Source organism: Mastigoproctus giganteus, chromosome 4 (genome assembly GCF_048544385.1).
Source record: "Mastigoproctus giganteus isolate SK-2022 chromosome 4, ASM4854438v1, whole genome shotgun sequence".
In the NCBI taxonomy this organism is placed as follows: domain Eukaryota; kingdom Metazoa; phylum Arthropoda; class Arachnida; order Uropygi; family Thelyphonidae; genus Mastigoproctus; species Mastigoproctus giganteus.
Window position 1 is genome coordinate 147520576 of NC_143578.1, and position 21292 is coordinate 147541867.

The 21292-nt window shown below is 41.4% G+C and overlaps 1 protein-coding gene across 1 annotated transcript in view; it reads right to left on the reverse strand.

The window, feature by feature from the left end:
* Window positions 1–21292, reverse strand: part of LOC150087120 (twitchin-like) — a 3511780-nt gene that overhangs the window by 169799 nt on the left and 3320689 nt on the right. Inside the window, 1 exon segment of the mRNA XM_090372971.1 lies at window positions 10241–10385. Coding sequence (XP_090229097.1) covers window positions 10241–10385 — 145 coding nt within the window.

Genomic DNA, 21292 nt, shown 5'->3' on the forward strand with positions numbered 1-21292 from the left:
TAGTTTTCCATTGAATTTATTCAACCCATCCACTTCAACAACAACAGATGGAAGCCTGTTCCAACAATCAACCACCATATGGATAAAGCAAAACGTCCGCACGTCAATCCTGCAACAATCCTTCCTCAACTTGAATTTATGCTCCATTATACATGCAGTCTCAGCAAGTGGAAGAATACCATTAACATTCAGCTTACACAATCCATTCAAGGCTTCAAACACCTCAATCAGATCTCGAGAAACTGCAATTTGCAGACATAAAGCCTTTCTAGGTAAGAGCACCCTTTTGTTCCCATCCCCAATCTGGTTGCCCTTCTCTGCACCCGTTCCAGCAGATCTACATCCTTAAGTGAGGCCTCCAGCTCTGTATACAATACTCAAGATGCACCTAACCATCGCCGTATACAAAGAGATAATCACCTCCTTATTCTTGTTAGCAAAGTTTCTGTATATTATTGATAAACCCCATGAGCTGTCCTGGCAACATGTCTGCACTGTTCGGAGAATTTCATGTCTGACTGCAGAGTTAACCCCAGGTCTTTTTCATTCTCCACTACCCTGAGTGTAGTACCACAAAATTCCCCTGGGTTCCTGCTGCCCATGTGCAGTACCTTTCATTTGTCGATGTTAAACTTCAACTGCCATTTTTCAGATCATCGATCCAATTTCCTTAGATCTTGTTGCAGTAGTTCACCCTGAAGACCTTTGTATCATCTTGGAAACTTAAACGTTAAGCCTGACATCTCTTCATCAATATCATTGATGAATATTGGAAACAACAGTAGACCATCACTGAACCTGGGGAACTGCACTAATAACATTGGTAACTATTCTATGTCTTCTTCCACTTAAGCAAACGACCTTTGGAGGCCTTCCCATTTCTGTTACCCCACACAGAACTTTAAACACCACAAAAGGGGTTATTTCGGAATGGGACCTCCTTATTGTTACCGAGGATGAAATTGCTGAAGAACTTAAAGCACATCGTGTCATCAGTGCTAAACGAATTATGACTAAACAAGGTGGTATGCCTTACACCCACAAGAAATGTAATCCTTACCTTTAACACTCAAAATCTTAATGCATCAGTCAAAGCTGGCTACCTTTCCTGTTAGCTCTAACCATACATTCCAAATCCATTTAGATGCTTTAAATGCCAGAGGTATGGTCATTCTCAAACAGCATGTCAAGGAAAGGCCATTTGCCCCTCATGTGGCTCTCCGGACCACTGTCAAATTAAATTCACAGCAGTAAAACCAAACTGTTACTGCCAGGGTGCTCACCCTGCATATTCTAGAACTTGTGAATCATGAAAGATGGGTAATAAAATATTGAAGTACAAGGTAGAGGAAAATGTCTCAAACCAAGAAGCACGAAAACATACATTAAACGTGATATCTACCAAATCATACTCTAATGCAGTTAAAACCATTAAAGAGGTTTCAAAACAGATATATTACAATTCCTCCTAAATTATCTCTTGTCCAATGGGCCAGATCCATCCTGACAAATGGTGGGACAGTGACAGCAACAAAAACTGTGGGACAATGACAGCAACAAAGACGGAAAGTACATAAAATTCTACTAATACAAAGCCATCCAAGCCACAAAAAGACAATGCCCCGAAGTCAGCAACGCTAACAAAGGAGAAAGATGTACACCTTACACAGAATAAACCAACTGATCGAACTATGGAAATTGATGAGAACTCATAATGAAGTTGCAATTCTCCTGCTACATGCTGATGACGAGATGGACATCATTCGTCCAGTTTTTCCGAAACATGAAAAAAATATGAACAGGATCGAGGGGAAACAAAACAATCAGACCAGTCCACCTAAACCAAGTAAAACCAAAAATCATTTAATGGAACTGTAGAGGCCTAAGAAGCAATTTTATTGAATTAAAATATTTAATACACCAGCACTATCCTGCAAGCATTTTCTACAGGAAACATATTTATCCTCAAATTACACTCCACACTTCTTAATGTATACTCTATATAGACGGGACAGATGTTCTGAATCTCCGGCAAGAGGAGGAGTAGCCATTTTAGTTCGTAGAAACGTTCCATCCAAACCTATTCCGTTTGCACCAATCTAGAAGCAGTAACTGTTCGCATTGTTTTTGACATTACTCTCACTCTTGTGTCCATTTATATTCCATCAAATGCTTCACGTTCCAATGCAGAACTAGACGATTTACTAAATCAACTGCCTCAACCTGTATGTCTTCTATTTAATTTTCAGCGGTATACACTGAAAATAAATAACAGTAGTCTTCTTTAATAGAGAAGCGTTATTTATTTGAAGTAGTGCAATACCAACTATCTCGTTGTCAAGGCACCCACAATATGAGATACAATTAAAACGATGCCTTTCACACTACATACGTAGTTAAAATTTATGGGTAAACTGTGGTGTATCTACACCGATATTATATAGTCTAATTTATAAATAAACAAAACAGTAGTTGAAACAAAATATAATCTATTCAAAGGCTCTCTGGATATAACGCTTTGAGGAACGCACAGAAATCTCTTGACAACCGAACGCTTAGCATGCGGGCGGTGGACCCAGTCCTGGAAGTAAATTGTCAAAACTTGATTAATAACTTTGCATGGTAAAATATACAAACTATATTTTATTATACAAAGTTATTAATAACTTTACTTAGATAAAAATTTTAAGATGACACTGACCTACAATGATAATATAATTTATAATGATATAATACAAATTAAATTCAACATACTGTAACTTTCAGTCGTTAGATGCAAGTTTTCTTTTGTGCCCAGTGGCCAAATGGTAGGTTCGCCACTACACATTCATGGGTAGTATTGAATGATATGTCTGAATGAGTTATGTCTTAGTTAAGTATATAACCTCTGCAACAACAGAGTACGAGTTCCCACTGAGGTAAATCACATCTTGCAATTGAAAGAACTGTGTGTTGATTTTTAGCTTAAATAAAATATAAATGCTCAATGCATAATTTATTTTGCATTCAACATTGCATAATGCATAATATATTATGAGTTTAAAATACACTATAAAAATCGGTGTAAAAACACCATAGTGAACGCATAATGAAAAACTACATAAGCAGTGTAAAGACATCGATTTAATTATATCTCACGTCGTGTCTTCACAACGAGTTATCATGCATTGCACTACCTTGAATAAGTAACGCTTCACTAATAGAGAAGACTATTGTCACTTATTCTCAGTGGGCACCACCACTCACCTATCCTCGATGGTTGGGTACATACCCTGGTGTTGCAATCATGCCAACCAAGTTGTGAAGTTATTTCCACAATATTATGCCTTGAGCATTTATATTTTATTTAAGTATTATCTTTTGGCATCTCTCATATTGTAGAAATAAATCACAACTGGGTTGGCATGATTGCAACACCAGGGTACCTGCCCACCCACCGAGGATAGAGGGATGAGGTGCCCACCTGAGAATAAGTAACAATAGTCGTCTCTATTAGACGCGTTACTTATTCGAGGTGGTGCAATATGGTAACTCGTTGTGAAGGTAGTCACGGTTGGTTGGTTATTAGAAGTTTAATGGCGCATCAGCATCTAAGGCTATCATGCGCCAAGTCTAAGGTAATAAAATATAAATGTGTAAAAATATAAAATAGCGTATCTGGTTAATATATTATGCACAAAAATATGGCATAAAACATTTACAATATGTTAAATATTAGGGCAATCTAAATAAAACTATGTAGATTAATCAGTTGTAAAAATCTAAATACATCTGACACATTGTCATCGTCGGATAAAATCTGCCTGAGTGTATAGGGCTCAGACAGATGGTTAAAACACGAACGGCGTTCATTACTAAAATATGTACATTCGACTAAAATATGACGGATAGTTAAAATTGCTTTACAATGTCTACACACAGGACGATCATCAGCCTTCAGCAAATACGAATGCGTCAGGTGAGAATGTCCTATGCGTAGCCGAGCAAGAATTACTTCCTCCCGTCGGACCCTGCGCTGACTAGAATGCCAAAGCATTATTTCAGGCTTAATTTCATTCAGCTTGTTGGTAGGGCACCCATTCCAAAATTCTTGCCAACGCGCGCATAATTTTTTGTAGATCAGTTGCTTGCAGTCTGTATAGGGGACTGATAAGCGGATGCGACTTTGTGGCGTTGCTGATTTTGCTGCTGCATCAGCTAAGTCATTGCCTCTGATACCAACATGGCTAGGGATCCAACAAAAGCGAATATCGAAATTTAACTCTAAGAGGGAGTGTAATATTTGCTGCACTCGACATAACACTGGGTGAGTGTTTCTCACATTGGATAAGGCCTGTAATACGCTTAGAGAGTCCATATATAGCATGCACTTTTGGTAGTGGTGGGTTTTTATATGATCCAAGGCCAGTTCTACTGCGTGTAACTCTGCAGTGTATATGCTACATTCACTTGGAATACGACTACAGATCGTTTTATTTGGAAAGACACAAGCAGATCCCACAAACTCTTCAGATTTCGAGCCATCTGTATAAACCGGCAAGAATTCAGAGTATTCGGCAAGGTGTGCTGCAAAGAGTTGCCGATATATACATGGCGATGTGTTAGCTTTCAGCCAACTCCTAAGACTGAAGTCACAAGACGGAGATCGTATATTCCAAGGGGGAAGAACATGCTTGACTGACGTTGATATATTATCCAACGTGAAGCTAATATCATGAACCAGCTCTTAAATCCTGATACCAAAAGACCGACTGGCAGTTTTACGCGTATTATATAGATTTTCCCACCGTGGCATAAAAATAGATGTCCACGTAGGGTGGTCAGGCAGGGATTTTATTTTTATAGCATATTGTAACGACAATTGCTGACGTCGAAGCATCAATGGTGGTTCATTGGCTTCAACGTATAGACTTTGGACAGGCGAAGTACGGAAAGCCCCTGTGGCAATCCGAATGGCTTTATGGTGAATTGGGTCAAGCCATCGGAGTACAGAAATTCTAGCAGAAGAGTAAGCTTGGGAGCCGTAGTCAAGTTTAGAGCGAACAAGTGCTCGGTATAGACGCAATAATGTGCTTCTATCTGCTCCCCAAAAGTTGGAGGAGATAGCACTGAGCATGTTCAAACCCCTCATGCATTTTGCTCTAAGCTGACGGATATGGTGTAGGAATGTCAGTTTTTTATCAAAGATAAGTCCCAAAAATTTTGTTTCTGCTACCACAGGAATTGGATTTTGTCCAAGTCTAAGTTCCGGGTCAGGATGTAGATTCCGTTTGCGGCAGAAGTGTATGCAAACGGTCTTTTGCGCAGAAAACGTAAACCCATTGGTTAAAGCCCAGGAACTAAGGTAATTGAGTGCTTGTTGCAATTGTCGTTCAATAACTCTCATGCTACAGGAGTGACAGAAAATACTAAAATCATCAACGTACAAGGCACTATTTACTGAAGAAGGAAGCTGTTTTGTAATGGAGTTAACTTTGACTGCAAACAGCGTAACACTGAGGACAGAGCCTTGGGGAACTCCTTCCTCTTGACAAAAAAGGCGAGACAGACTGGATTTAACACGAACCTGGAAGAGTCGTTTAGATAAAAAATTTCTGATAAAAATAGGGAGGTGGCCTCTCAGACCCAAAGAATAGAGGTCTTTTAAAACACCATACCTCCAGGTTGTGTCATAAGCTTTTTCCATGTCAAAGAAGACTGATACCAAGTGCTCACGCTTTAAAAACGCATCGCGAATCGCTGTTTCCAGTCGGATTAAATGGTCCAAAGTGGAGCGATTCCTTCGGAAGCCGCACTGACGGGCATTCACCATTTTTTCCAAAATCTTACATAAGCAACTGGTCAGAGCAATTGGACGATAGTTGCTAGGAATTTTGGGATCTTTTCCTGGCTTTGGGAAAGCGAGGACAGTTGCCCTACGCCAAGAAACGGGAAATTGATCCTCCAAATAAATTCGGTTGTAGAGATGTAGCAACAGCTCTAGAGAGTGAGATGATAGATGTTTTATCATCTCATACTGAATTTCATCTGGCCCTGCGGCACTCACTTTCGAGGTAGCAAGTGCAATGGTTAATTCCACTTCACTAAAAGGCAGGTTATAAGTTTCGGCTTTACTTGAAGGGAAGTTAAGTTTTTGTTTCTCCGCTTTCTTCTTTAACACCAGAAACTCAGCAGAGTATGAAGTTTCAGCAGATATAGTGGAGAATACTTCTCCTAGAGCGTTGGCAATAGCAGTTGGGTCTGCTAATGTACAACCATTATGTTGCAACATAGATGAAGGGGCTGATTTGTATTTACCCTTCATCTTCCGAATTTTATCCCAGACAACTTTGGTACTGGTCATCTGGTTAATTCAGGATGTAAACTTGACCCAGCATTCCTTTTGGCTCTGTCGGCGTACAAATCGTGCTTTGGCACGGGCACGTTTAAAAGCTATAAGATTTGCGGTGGTGGGGTAACGTCGGAATTTTCCCCATGACCGATTTTGTAATTTTCTTGCTTCTTTACAATCTTGGTTCCACCATGGCTTTGGAAAGCGTGGAAATCTGGAGGATGTTTTTGGGATTGCAGTTGCCGCTGCGTGGATAATAGACTCTGTGATATACTTCACTGCTTCATCAATTGATTCCTGCTGAATTTGTACAGGATCAAATTCAGCGAGCAGTGAAAATTTAGTCCAGTCTGCTTCATCATACTTCCAGCGTGGAATTCTAAATGGATAACAAGGTTGTCCATTCAAAATGGTAGATATTACGGGGAAATGGTCACTTCCATAAGGATTCTGTTCCACTTCCCAGGACAGCAAAGGTAGCAGAGAGGGCGAACAGATGGAAAGATCGATGGCAGAGTAAGTACGGGTAGGCATATGGAAATAGGTGTTTATTCCCATATTTAGTAACGAAAGGACGTTATTGTGGAGAAAACGTTCAACAATACGACCTCGTTCATTAGTTTCTGCACTACCCCACAGAGTACTATGTCCATTAAAGTCTCCAAGAAGGCAAAAAGGAGAGGGCAATTGCGTAATAAGATCGTCGAGATCTACCTGGGAAATGTGTGTCCCAGGAGGCAAATATATAGAACATATTGTAAGTAAAGACCCTATTGCTAAACGAATGGCTACTGCTTCTAAGTTAGTGTTCAATTGAACTTGTGAGAAAGGGGTATGGTTGCCCACAAGGATTGCGACTCCTCCATGGGCCGGGCCATCCCCGTTTCTGTCTTTACGAACAAAAGTAAGATTTCGCAAGATGGGGTCATCATTTGCCTTTAGGTATGTTTCCTGCAAGCAAAAGCAAATAGGTTCGTATTTGCGCATTAGCATTTTGACATCCTCCATATTTCGTCGGAATCCACGACAATTCCATTGCAGTAATTTAGCCATTATTACTTGGAATTAGTGGATCCGTTGACTGGCTTCCGAAGTGATGCGGGTTTTGATTGGCTCGCTTTCGGTTTTATTCTGCCTTTGGGAAATTGAGGGCGCCCAATATCCATTTCTTCCTCTGGATGAAGATCCAGAATAGATTCTTCCACACTTTCAGCTTCTTCATTTACCTCCATTTCCTCCTGTACCTCACGAATAACAGGCGGGGTTTTAGTTGGAGGTGATTTTCCTTTAGGTGCTACTTCCTTGTGTGGTATTGAAATGGGAGTAGCGACTGCTTTATCTTGCTGTGCTTGTGTCAACAAGTATCTAGCTTGGGGTGCAAAAGAATCACGTGGCGATATTGAAATATCAGTTTGGGTCGAAATTGAAACCTTCCTCAAAACTGCTTGTGCATACGATTTTCCACTGTTTACTGGTGTTACCTGTTTCTTCGCTTCCACATATGGGATGTTCTTTTCCGTCTTGATTTTTTGAGTTTGTTTTTCGTCTTTCCATCTTTGGCATGCTCTTGAATATGCAGGGTGTTCACCGCCACAATTCAAGCATGCTGGTTTCGAGGCAGAACATTCCTTTGTATCATGTTCTTTTGCTCCACACCGGGCACAAGCAGGTAATCCACGACATGACATCTGAGAGTGGCCATATTTTTGGCATTTGAAACATCGCAACGGGTTTGGAATATACAGCCTTACAGGACAGTTCAAATAACCAGCCTTGATGGAAGTAGGCGGTTTAGGTGTGTTAAATGTAAGGATAAGAACCCTAGTTGGAACTAGTTTTCCCTCCTTACGCATAAATATCCTCTTAACGGCTGTAACTCCTTGATCTCTCAGTTCGGTGCATATCTCCTCTTCAGATGTTTCAAGGAGATCCCACTCGGCAATACGCCGCGCGATGTATTCAATGTCCTGTGTGGTGATATCTTAATTGGAATTCCCCCAAGAGATGTTGCTTGGAGGAGCAATTCTGAATGTCGCACTGAGGAAGTTTCAACTAAAAGGTCACCCGATCTAAGTCGTTTTACCGACTTCGGGGACCCTGCCAGCCCTTCAAGACCCTTCTGAATGAAGAAAGGCGACATTTTACCTATTTCCTTTTCACCGGTAGAATGTATGATAAGGAATCGAGGTACAGGAGGTGGTGCAGCTTCTGTTCGGTGTTTCTTTTTTGATGTTATATTATCATCATCAATTTCAGGTAGGGACCTCGTAGAGGCCCCAGAGGGGTTTGAAAGATTTAAATTACTCATAAGAGTAAAGAGAAAATTTCCGATGCCCTAAGTACCTCACCCACCACGGATCCCTACGAGGGGACGCCCACTCGTGAACTAGCAGGTACTGCGTACACGAATGGGACGCCGAGTTCGCTTAGAGCACCATACCCACGTTACCAATAAGTCTTTATCCCGTCCCAGGACCAAAGGGAGGGAGACTTATTGGAACGCAGTTGACCCTAGCAGTATAAAACCACCCGCCGATTGATCCCAGTCGAGCCGGTCCGGGACCGCCCGTCTTGTCGAAGCAGGGGCCAAAGTGGTGTATTAAGGCTGGGCCCCTCAACCACCAGGATCCCCCTTTCCGCTTCCACGGGTCGCGGCGCACGGCTGCACACGCCGGATTCCAATGGTGTAACCCTGGAACCAAGGTATGGGCGTTGGATCCCAGTGATGCTAATCTGGAAAACCAGCAGCATCACTGGGAGGTCCCCTCACCACGTACAGGTGCCCACGTTGAGGGGGGTAGTCACGATATGAGATACAGTTAAATCCATGCCTTTACACTGATGTAGTTTTTCATTATGAGTTCACTAGGGTGTATTTACACTGATATTTTATAGTTGATTTTTAGTAAATTTCATTTCACTGTAACAAGCAAATTTCACTGTAACAAGCAAATTTCATTGTAAAAAAACTGATTTTATCGTCTTTATTAATTTAAGACGTTGATATAAGTAAAGATTTATTGGGATTTCACATTTTATTTCTAGTCAGAGTTACCAGAATCAAATCATGTAAGTGGTTCAGCGAATATCAAAAGATTTCTTTAAAAAATAATAAAAAATAAATAAATTCCAATAAATTTCCATTTAGTCTTGTTACACTAATTTAATTCGAATATATGCAGCATAACACATTTTTCACAAATGATGTTATAACTTGTATTTATTTATTTTTTTTTACCACACAACAGTTACTGTAAATATAAGAAAGCAATTTGGATTGTTCACACAACAACCAGTTACTATTTCGTCAAAGACAGAATGTGAAAATCATATTAGAAGCAGATACTAGAGAGCACAACTGCAGCAGAAAACAACGGAATGCGGAAGAAACACTTTGAAGGTTTATACAGCTACCTAATTGGCAGGTCTTATATATAATTCTATACCTGTCAGTCGCAAAGGAAGTAGAACACATATCACATATATGGTACCTGGAATGTGTATCTAAGAAAAGAATTGGGATTGTAAAAAACCTGATGGATAAAAATGTGATACTTTAACACTAAAAGTATATCCAGCAACACAATGAATTTTGGAAACATCAAAATGTATGACTGGTGTTATCAATCACATCATATTATCTCAGGTAAGAGTAATTACTAATTTCTCAATTTTAAAATTATGGACACTCCACAAGCTCATGATTTCAGTATTATGATGTACTAAAGAAAATTACTTTGTGAATTTATTATACAAGTTAAAATATATGGTTTTACATTTCTTTAATTAAAAAAAATGTGCAATGAAAGGATTATTTGTTTAAAATTAAAAGAAGTAAGCATTTTAAAATAAAAAAAAATAAGCATTGGGAAAACCTTGCAAAAAATAAAGTCTGAGTAGAATTCATACCTCTGGTGTTGGTTTTCCTGACAAACAACAGAGAAGCTTTACCCCTAAACCAATTTGAATAACACGAGGCCGAAGATGGAATGTAAAACAAGGTGCACTGTCCGGTGGCTCTTCCCACAGTTTAGGTAAAGGTTCTCTTCTTCGCCTACAAAATATTAAAAGTTCATCAAGAAATTTTACTTATAACTACACTGGTGTGCAAAACGTAAGGACCATCACTATTTCTAAAGGTTACAACCACAAAATCAAACGAAACAGCCTGTGGCGATTTGCATAACTGTGCCGTTCAGTAGAAAGCTGGTGCACATCAAAAATTTGAATCGTGATGAGAGGACTCACATAAACAGATAAAAGCAGCAGTTCAGCAGTATATGTGCAAATTACCGAATGGTGAGCATGATCGTTACAGGTCTACGATTGGTTTCATACGGTGCTACGGACAACGAAATGGCCAGTAGACAACATCTAGATGATTTTACCCGGGGTTGAATAATTGGGAAGTTCGAGGAAGGTCGAAGTGCGAGGAGTGTGGCTGCAGAGTTCGGTATCGCCCATAGCATCGTCTCACGTGCGTGGTCGGTTTTCAAAACGACAGGTACAGCTGTTCGAAAGACGAGTGGTGGTCGTCCACGAAAAACAATGCCGAATGATGACCGTTATATACTCCTACAGGCCAAGAAGGACCGATACCAGACAGCGGGATCCATTGCAAACCAGCTGCACAAGACGCATGATATCGCGGTTTACTGTGGTCAGACGACTCCACAAAGGTGGACTGTTTGCCCGACGGCCAGTACACTATGTTCCTTTAACACCTGCCCATCGGAGACACCGTTTACAGTGGTGCATCGAACACAAGGACTGGACAGCAGTGCAATGGGGTAAGGTACTCTTTACTGATGAGAGTAGATTCAGTCTCAGCACCGATTCTGGACGACAGCTGATTTGGCGAGCGGTTGGCACACAGTATCACCCCGCAAACATCACGGAAAGGAATCGATATGGCGGTCGAGGTGTTCTCTACTCGGGAGGCGTTATCTTGGATGGACGTACACAACTCAGATACTGGAAGGCGGTACTGTAACCGGTGCACGCTAGTGTACAGTAGCGTGCACCGGTGTACTGAAGTAATCCTTCCCCATGTGTGTCTGTTCAGAGATACCATTGGCCCAAGTTCGTGTTTATGGATGATAATACCACATCCCATCGCACTGCAGCTCTTGATATGCTTTTGGAAAGTGAGGACATTGTTCGTATGGATTTTCCTACCAGTTCCGCCGATTGAAATCCCATCGAACACATATAGGACGCTCTGGGGAGATTTCTATCGGCACGTCCACACCCACCAGAAAATGTTCACCAGCTGAAGATGGCGCTGACAGAGGAACGGACGATGTTACCGCAAGAACTTATCAACAACATTGTTCAAAGTATGGATAGGTGGTGCAAAGCTTGCATTGACATTAGGGGTGGCCACATATCCTACTGAGGACAACCTCTTCCCTTCGTTCCATCTTTGGCAGCGATGCATCTGCATCTGTATCATAACAGCCAGTGCTATGTTGCCATTTTTTAATAAAGTTCCTCTGTACCGTTTTGTTTCCGTTGTTGTTTCCTTCGTCATTTCTGTACCTCACGAGGTTCCTTTGGTATGCTTTTTCTGTATCCAGGCCACTCCTATGAGAAGCTACAGGTGAAAACCTGACTGGCCCTTAAGTTTTGCACACCAGTGTATCACTCATTTGCAGAAATGAAGAAACGATATAAATACAGTAGAGGCGACAATACGTTGGAAATGCAATTTTGGAAAAATAGCCGAATTTACATAAAGAAATAAACTATTACAATGGTACTTACACGGCAATAAATAATTTTAATAAACGAGCATCATATTACAAACCCTTTAGTAGGTCCTTGTTCACATGAATAATGAGTCAGAATGTGGATAACATATACATCTATGAGCCAGAAAATTATGACCACCTACCTAATATGATGTTGGTCCTCCACATGCAGCCAAAACAGCTCGTTCCGGCGAGGAATGGCCGCTACAAGATTTCTAAATGTGTCTTGTGGTATCTGGTACCAACACGTAACCAGCAGATCCATTAACTCCTGTAAGGTCCGTGGTTGAGACGCCGCAGATCAGACTTGCTGTTCCAACACAAGCCACAGATGCTCGATGGGATTGATGTCTGGGGAATTCGGATGCCAGGGCAATACCTGGAGGTCTTCCCCATGTTCTGCGAACCAGACTCGAACAATCCGGGCAGTGTGGCATGGGGCATTATCCAGCTGAAAAATGGCACCGCCAGAGGGGAAGACCGTTGTCATGAAAGGGTGTACCTAGTCAGCAATAATGTGTAGGTAGTTCGTAGATGTCAGAGTGCCCGGCAGATGGATGACTGGATCCAGGGTATCCCAGCAGAACATCGCCCAAAGCATGACACCGCAGCCACCGGCTTGTTTTCGTCCCAGAGTGCATCTTGTTGCCATCACCCAAGTAAACGACGCACACATACCTGGCCGTCCGCATGGTGCAACAGGAAACGTGATCCATCGGAGCAGACGACCTTCTTCCAATCATTCAAGGTCCAGTTTCGATGCTCGCGTGCCTATTGTAAGCGCTGTCACCGGTGAATCGTGGTTAGCGTGAGTAGTTTATGGGCACTCGGAGCTGCCTGCTGCTACGCAGCTGCATTTTCAGCAGGGTTCGATGTACTGGGTGTTGTGACACATTACTTCCGTCACCAACATTCCAATTACTGGCGAGTTGCCACATACCATTCAGGGAAGCCTTCGGTCAACTCGAGCATCAATGAGCCATGGTCGTCCAACACCTCGCCGGTGGTTCGTGGGTTTCCCCTCCTCGGATCACTTTCGGTTGTACTGACCACGGCTCATCGTGAGTATCCCACGAGCCATGCCGTTTCGGATATGCTCTGACCCAGTCGTCTGGCCATCAGAATTTTGCCTTTGTCAAACTCGCTTAAGTATGCTGCCTTTCCCATCTGAAGAACAAGGGTAACACTGATTAATGGAGCGCAGTGTCAGGTTTTTATACCACGTCCCGACGAGCGAACGTGCTAGTTCACCTGCAGTTGCTTCGATTTTCATAACGACTCGCTGGTCATAATGTTTTGGCTCATTAGTGTATATCTACTGAACATCAATCTATGATCATCCGTATAAGCCGTGCAGACAGGGGCTTAAGCGCCGGGCTCTGGCCCTCATCTATAATGCTATATTTGTCCCAATAGTTTGCTATGGAGCCTCAGTATGGTGTACTAGGGCCTCTCTCGAACGAAATCGCCATAAACTAGACTCCATACAGCGTTATATGCGCCTTTCCGTAACAAGGGCGTGCCGTACAGTAAGCATACCAGTTCTATAGATGCTTGCTGGATGTATACCCCTACACCTAGCGGTAATAAGAAGAGGATTGTATCAACGGTTGAAGAAGAGTGTTCCCATCGAAACAGCAGGCATCACTCTTAACCTTGATAACCTCCATACTACATTTCTATTGACAGGCCCAGGACCCTTTAAAGGGAAGCTAACATCCCTAGGCATAGAAGATGATCCACTGTGTCACTGCGGGGCTGAATAAACGGGGGATCATGTATTGTATGACTGCCATGAATATTACGCGTCCCGGCTAAGGTTTGCCAATAAAATCCAAGATAATCCCCGGCATTGTGAGCACCTGATTATAATGGATGAGCAGCGATACGCCGCCTTTACTGAGTTTGCATAGTCTGTTTTCACTGCTAGACGGGTTAGGCACCAAAAAAAACAACCCATTGAAGATCAAAATAAGAAACTTCCTGGATATGACAGTCCTGTCAGAGATTAAAAAAAAAAAAAAAAAAAAAAAAAGACTCCTTCCTTGGTTCGTCTCACGAGTGACACAGCCACCAGCACATGCTTCTTGATTAGACCGGGGTTCGAGCCTGTGAGCTACCAAATACGGAGGATGCGGAAAGGTCAGGAAATGACCACCGCATATCCCCGGAGCAATATGGCCTTTCTCCGGGCATATGCGGTGGTATGCCCTGCATCTGGGGATGTATGCCCTGCATCTGGGGATATATACCCTGCACTGAGCAGTGCAGACGGTCTGCAAGAGTAGCTTATGGTGTCTTGTCAATGATATACAGGAATTTTTCTAGCAGCGATAAGGAGGTGATTATTCCTTGTATAAGGCAATGGTCAGGCCACACCTCGAGTACTGTATACAGGTCTGGAGGCCTCATTTTAAGAAGGATGTAGAGATGTTGGAACGAGTACAGAGAAGGGCAACAAGATTAGTGAATGGAACAAAGGGTTGCTCTTACGAAGTAAGGCGTAAATTTTGCAAATTACAGTGTCCGGAGACTAGGCACCTGCGAGGTGATCTGATTGAGGTGTATAAAGCCTTGAATGGTTTGAGCATGCTCAATGCTGATGGGATTCTTCCTCTTGCTCAGAATAATCGCCTGAGAGGGCATAAATTCAAACTGAGGAAAGACAGTTGTATGATAGATGTGCGGAAGTTTGCCTTTAGTCAGCGGGTGGTTGATTGCTGGAACAAACTTCCATCTGTTGTCGTAGAAGTTGATAGATTCAAGGTAGGACTTAAATAGATTCAAGGCAGAACTTGACAAATATTTGGAGCAAGTGGATGGGTGAAATAAGGGTGTTTTTTTTTTTTTTTGGCTGATGCTATAGAAGCTTGCTTTCTTGCATCATGTGCCTTTGCTAATGCTAATGATTTTCTAGAAATCTCTCTATGATAAATGGTGACAGTTTACTCACTGGTTGAGTACTTAAAGAATGGATAATGAGGAAAGTGGGATACTCCGGTTGGTTATTATCTTTTTTCAAGCGCTTATTTTGCGCATTTCCTTGATCCAAGTTATACCAATCTGTGGTATTTGAGCTCGGCGGCTCTAATGCTGGATAATTTTCTTTATCCCTGTCAGCTCCTTTTCGTCCTGGAGGGTTGGCTTTTCCACCCAGGTTACCGGCCCCGCCACGGGGAGGCAGGAACAGTGCCGCTTGTGGCCAAGCGTAGGAGTTAGTACGGTTAGTATATAATAAAGAAAAAGGTACTTTCCTTTTTCTGGCTCTCCTTTTATACTTTTAAAAAGTAAAGCTAATTAACAGAAATACTTTTAAACCGTAATAAACAAGGAAAAACTAAGTCGCTCTAGAAAAATCGCTCTATGAATCGCAATAAATATAGCACAAAAGATCGCTTGGCCTCAAGATCTTCTGTGCTATATTAGCCTCCAGATCTTCTGTGCTATATTGGCCTCAAGATCTTCGGTGCTATATTGGCCTCATGATCTTCTGTGCTATATTGGCCTCAAGATCTTCTGTGCTTGACTTGAAACCGCAAAAATTTTGCGGTTTCAAGTCAAGAAAAAAATATTTATAAAATTAGTTTCCTTCACTATTGTTTTAAATAATTTTAATAATCTTAAAATGTATTTATTGTAATGTAAAGTTTAATGTAATATGTATCTAATTAAATATATTTATGAAATGTAAATGATATGAATTGGCCGCCGTAGCCGAGTGGTCAGAAACGCGGGTGCACAAGTACAGGTGCACGCTAATTCAGTAACCCGCGTTCAAGCCCGTGACTGCTGAATACGGTGCTGTTTCTTGTATTCTCTCTACCTTGTGAACTCCTCTGACTGTGTGGTCGTCCCGGAGTATAAATAGAAAATTTATTTATTATGTAAATGTTAGGGCTTGGTTTTGTAAATAGAGTTGAAGACAATAAGGTTAAATTTTAGATCAGTGTAAACTCCTTAATTGTAGCCCATTAATGTTGTATGATAGAGGATTTGCATAAATTTGAAGAAAAAAAAAAAAAAAGATTGTAGTAAATTGCAGGTTAATAAACGACTGTTGTTGTTTGTTAGAATTTTCCATCATCAAATACTAAATGCATTCCTGAAAGTAAATTGTCAAAACTTGATTAATAACTTTGCATGATAAAATATATAAACTATATTTTATTATACAAAGTTATTAATAACTTTACTTAGATAAAAATTTTAAGATGGCACTGATAATATAATTTATAATGATATAATACAAATTAAATTAAACATACTGTAACTTTCAGTCGATGCTTGGAAAGTATTGAAACTTCGATCGGTAGTTTTTGCGCTTATTCGTTTCGACATTTTTATTTTGATGTTTCGATATATATATCCATATAAAATATCGAAATCGAAGTATGGATCGAAAGATTCTTTTACAGTTCAGAAGGTGCGCCCGTTCTGACTTCACCTGTTCGATATAAACTGCCATTAAAATTCGATGTCTTATTTCAGACATCAAACAGCCCTTTCGAAGGGACTCTGTGGCGATTTAGTTCGGGGTCAGCGCCCTTACGCAGATTTATAGGATATGCAAAGGACGCCGAAATAATCTTTCTGCCCGGGGAACGGTAATACCTTAATCCAGCTGTGCGGTACACGCATAGCTGTTTTTTACTTAGTAAAAAATTACCCCCAGGGGCTCACATCTGGTGAGTATGGGCTTGGCACACCCAGGGTTCTGAGCTGGATATCATCATTCTTCTCTTTCTTGGTGATTCCTTTCTGCTTCTCTCTCTCTCTCTCTCTCAGGGTAACATGGGAATTTTTTTTTGGCTGGTGCAGCATAAGCCTCAAGCTTCCTTGCACCATATGGCTAATAATAATAATAACAATAATAATAATAATAAATATTAAACAGCTATATAGAATTTAATTACAAAGGCAAGAGTAGCGAATGCGGCGGTGATATACATCTGGGAAAAGTTTGCTGTGAGCTAACGTGCAAAATGTGTTCTGCGGATTTCAATGAAACGCGAACGATATGACGATGGCACTGTCACTCACTTTAGAAAACAGTAAAGATTTAATATAAAGATTAATAAAAATCAATACCAGTAAAGACTACGTACAAGTTGATCCTCTGCTCTACTTGTTCAACTCCATCCTCTCTCATAAAGTGTTTCCTGCATCCTGGACCAAATACGCTCTCGCCCCACTACCTAAAGTTCAAATACCAAGCCAGCCGAAGCACTATAGACCGATATCCACTGCATTCACGCTCCTAAAGCTACTGGAAAAAATCCTTCTTCAGCATATAACACACCATCTTCTTCCACAACCATCAAAGCAACTCCATTATGTTCTCCCTAATAGATCAACTGTCTCCAACCTTCTGGCAGTCCAAACGGCAATTCTAAATGCATTTGAGGCCAGATCAGAAATGGCGGTTGTTTATGCCGATATCGAAGCTGCTTTTGATAGCCTCAACATCTCAGCCCTTCTGAATCTCCTAACCAATTTCTTTCGGATTAAAGGTGACGTTTTCGCTTTTCTGCACTCGCTCCTCTGGAATAGAACAGTGTACCTCACTCATCGCAACCTCTCCTATACCCGATCCATCAATGCAGGTGTGCCGCAAGGTGGCGTTTTATCGGGGCTACTTTTTTACCGCCCTCCTTATTCGGTTTGTGTGTAACAGAGATGATGTTATTACCAAGCCGACGATATAAAGTTCCTAACGGAAATACCACCATCAGCCGGCAGAGGAGTGATGACATCGGAAATCTGTAATAAGAGCACAGCTTTCTGTAGCCATCTCAACCATTTCGGTCTTAAACTGAACCCCCAAAAATCCGTTATTATGGTTTTTTCTCTCAAGAAGTGTCCCACATTCATACAACCCTCACTGGAGGGTGCAGTTATTCCAAGTGTAACTAAACACAAAGATTTCGGCGTAACCTTTGACCCAAACCTTAGGTTCAACTGTCACAGTGAATGTGTTCTACGCAAGATCAGCCGAATGCGCTGGATTGCCGTCAACATCTTCTTCATAACACAGACGCAAGAACTACAATCAGATATCTGAAAACGTTTGTGTATCCTACCTTTCTGTATGCCTCCGAAATATGGGCCTCCGCGGTTGGTTGGTTGGTTCTTGGGTTTTATTGGCGCATTAGCAACTAAGGCGCCAAAACCAGGTGATATAGAAAAAAATTTAATTTCACTGACCTAACTACTTAGGTATAAAATATAAAATAACAAAGGTATAAAATGTAAAAAAGATAAATCAATAAAGAAATAACAATAACATGTAAATTTTAAATACAAGTAAAAACCTTTATTGATTTAAAATAGCTAAAAACAGCAGACACATTGTCATTGTCGGATAAAATCAGATTGAGTGTATATGGCTCAGTCAGATGATTAAAAGCGGTAAAACGGATATTGCTAAAATCTGGACAATCAATTAAAATGTGTCTGATTGATAAAATTGTGCCAGAGGACTCACACATAGGAGGGTCATCAGCCCTCAGCAAAAACGAATGAGTCAAATGACTATATCCTATGCGGGTCCGGCAAGAACAACTTCCTCCTTACGATTCCTGCGCAGACTAGACTGCCACAGTTCAATTACAGGCTTTATACGATATAATTTATTCGCAGTCTGTCTATTCCACGAATTCTGCCATTGAGAGTATATCTTTTGGTGTATTATTTGCCTGTAGTCTGTATAGGGGACTAACAGGCAGCGATTATTATTGGGAATTGCTGATTTGGCTGCGGTGTCAGCCAAATCATTTCCACTAATCCCAACGTGGCTAGGAATCCAGCAGAAGCGGATATCATATTCACGTAGGAAGTGAATCTTCTGCTGAATGCTAGACAGAACTGGATGAGAATTATATCTCACAGTTATTAAAGCCTATAAAACGCTGAGAGAGTCAGAATATAAAATGAACCGTTGGTATTGGCATTTACTAATGTGATCCAAGGCTAACTCTATAGCGTGCAGCTCTGCAGTAAATATGCTGCATTCAGAGAAAATCTGCTCCGATGTACTGCTGTCTGTAAAGACAGCAGCAGATCCTACATATGATTCCGACTTCGAACCGTCTGTGTAAACTGGCGCGAAGTCAGAATGTTGAGTTCGGTGTGCTGAATAAAGCTGCAGGTAGACAGAAGATGCAGTGTCCGACTTTCCCCAATTTCTAAGGGCGAAGTCACATGTTGGAACATGAGCATGCCAGGGTGGAAGGGGTTGCTTTGGTGTTTGGGCAACCTTGATATTAAGTCCTTTGAGTAACTCTTGGAGACCAATACCAAAAGGACGATTGTCAGTCTTACGGGTGTTGTACAAATTTTCCCATCGTGGCTCAAAAACGAATGGCCACCAGGGATGGTGTGTCAGGGATTTCAGTTTTAAGGCGTACTTTAGAGACAACTGCTTACGTCGAAGTGATAACGGTGGTTCGTTTGCTTCGACGTATAAGCTCTGGACAGGAGATGATCGAAATGCACCAGTAGCGATACGGAGAGCCTGATGATGGACAGGATCCAGCAATCGAAGTACACTGTCTCTGGCCGAATTGTATACCAGGGACCCGTAATCTAGTCTGGATCGTACAAGTGCACGGTAGATGCGTAGTAGGGTGCATTTATCCGCACCCCAAGATGTTGAGGAAAGAGAGCGCAGAATATTCAGCCCTCTTGTGCACTTTGTGCGGAGTTGACGGATGTGATCCAGAAAGGTCAGCTTTTTATCGAATACGAGTCCCAAGAATTTTGTGTCCGCCGCTACTGGAATAGCATTTTGTCCGAGCCTTAATTCAGGTTCAGGATGAAGATTACGCTTACGACAAAAATGTACGCAAACGGTCTTCTCCGGCGAGAACCTGAAGCCATTAGCAAGTGCCCAGGAATTAAGGCGATCGATGGCTTTTTGCAGTTGTCTTTCAATAACCCTCATGTTGCATGACTGACAAAATATGCTAAAGTCATCAACATAGAGGGCACTGTTTACAGTTGGAGGAAGTTGTTCTGTGATGGAATTTACTTTGATGGCGAAAAGCTTGGCACTTAAAACTGATCTTTGTGGTACTCACTCCTCTTGGGCGAAGGAACGAGAGAGTGAGGATCCCACACGAACTTGGAAAGATCGATTGGCTAAAAAGTTTTAATAAAAATGGGGAGTTGCCCTCTAAGACCAAGGCTATGCAAATCTTTTAAGATACCAAATCTCCAAGTTGTGTCATACGCTTTTTCCATGTCAAACAATACAGACACTAAATGTTCACGTTTTAGGAAAGCAACCCGGATGGATGTTTCCAGTCTAATAAGATGGTCCAAAGTGAACCGGTTCCTTCGGAAGCCGCAGTAGATGTTGGAGAGAAGGTCATTTGATTCTAAAAACCAGATTAAACGAAAATTTACCATTCTCTCCAGGATTCTGCACAGACAGCTTGTCAGAGCAATAGGACGATAGTTAGTAGTGACTTTTGGATCCTTTCCTGGCTTAGGAAAGACAAGAAAGATTGCCTTGCGCCAGGAATCCGGAAACTGCCCTTCAATAAAGATTCTGTTATATAGAAGGAGCATATAATCCATAGATTTTAGTGAAAGATGCTTAATCATTTCATAATGGATACCATCTGGTTCGACAGCACTTGCTTTGGAAAGAGTGAGGGCTCTTTTCAGTTCCTCCATAAGGAATGCCCCGTTGTAGGGATAAAGGCTCTTAGACTTTAAATTAAGAGCCTGTTATTCAATTTTGTGTTTCAGGACCAGGAACTCTGGGGAATACGAAGATGTTGCAGATATGTTAGAGAATGTTTCCCGAAGAGAATTCGCTATTGCAGTTGGATCTGCAATAGTGCATCAATTATAATCTAGGATTGAAGAAGGGTGGGATGTATATTTTTCCTTCATTTTCTGGATTTTATCCCAGACCATTTTACTACTAGTGGACTGAGTAATTGATGAAGTAAAACGGATCCACGATTCCTTTTGACTCTGACGGCGGATATAGCGTGCTTTAGCTCGTGCGCGTTTGAAGGCTATATGGTTGGTCGTGGTAGGATATGGGCGGAATATCCCCCACGCTTTGTTTTGATTTTTTTTTTTTTGCTGCTGTGCATTGTGAATTCCACCAAGGTTTGAGAAATGGTGGAAACCGGGCAGATGTTTTTGGAACAGCATTCGCAGCTGCTTGGACGATAATTTCTGTGATGTACGT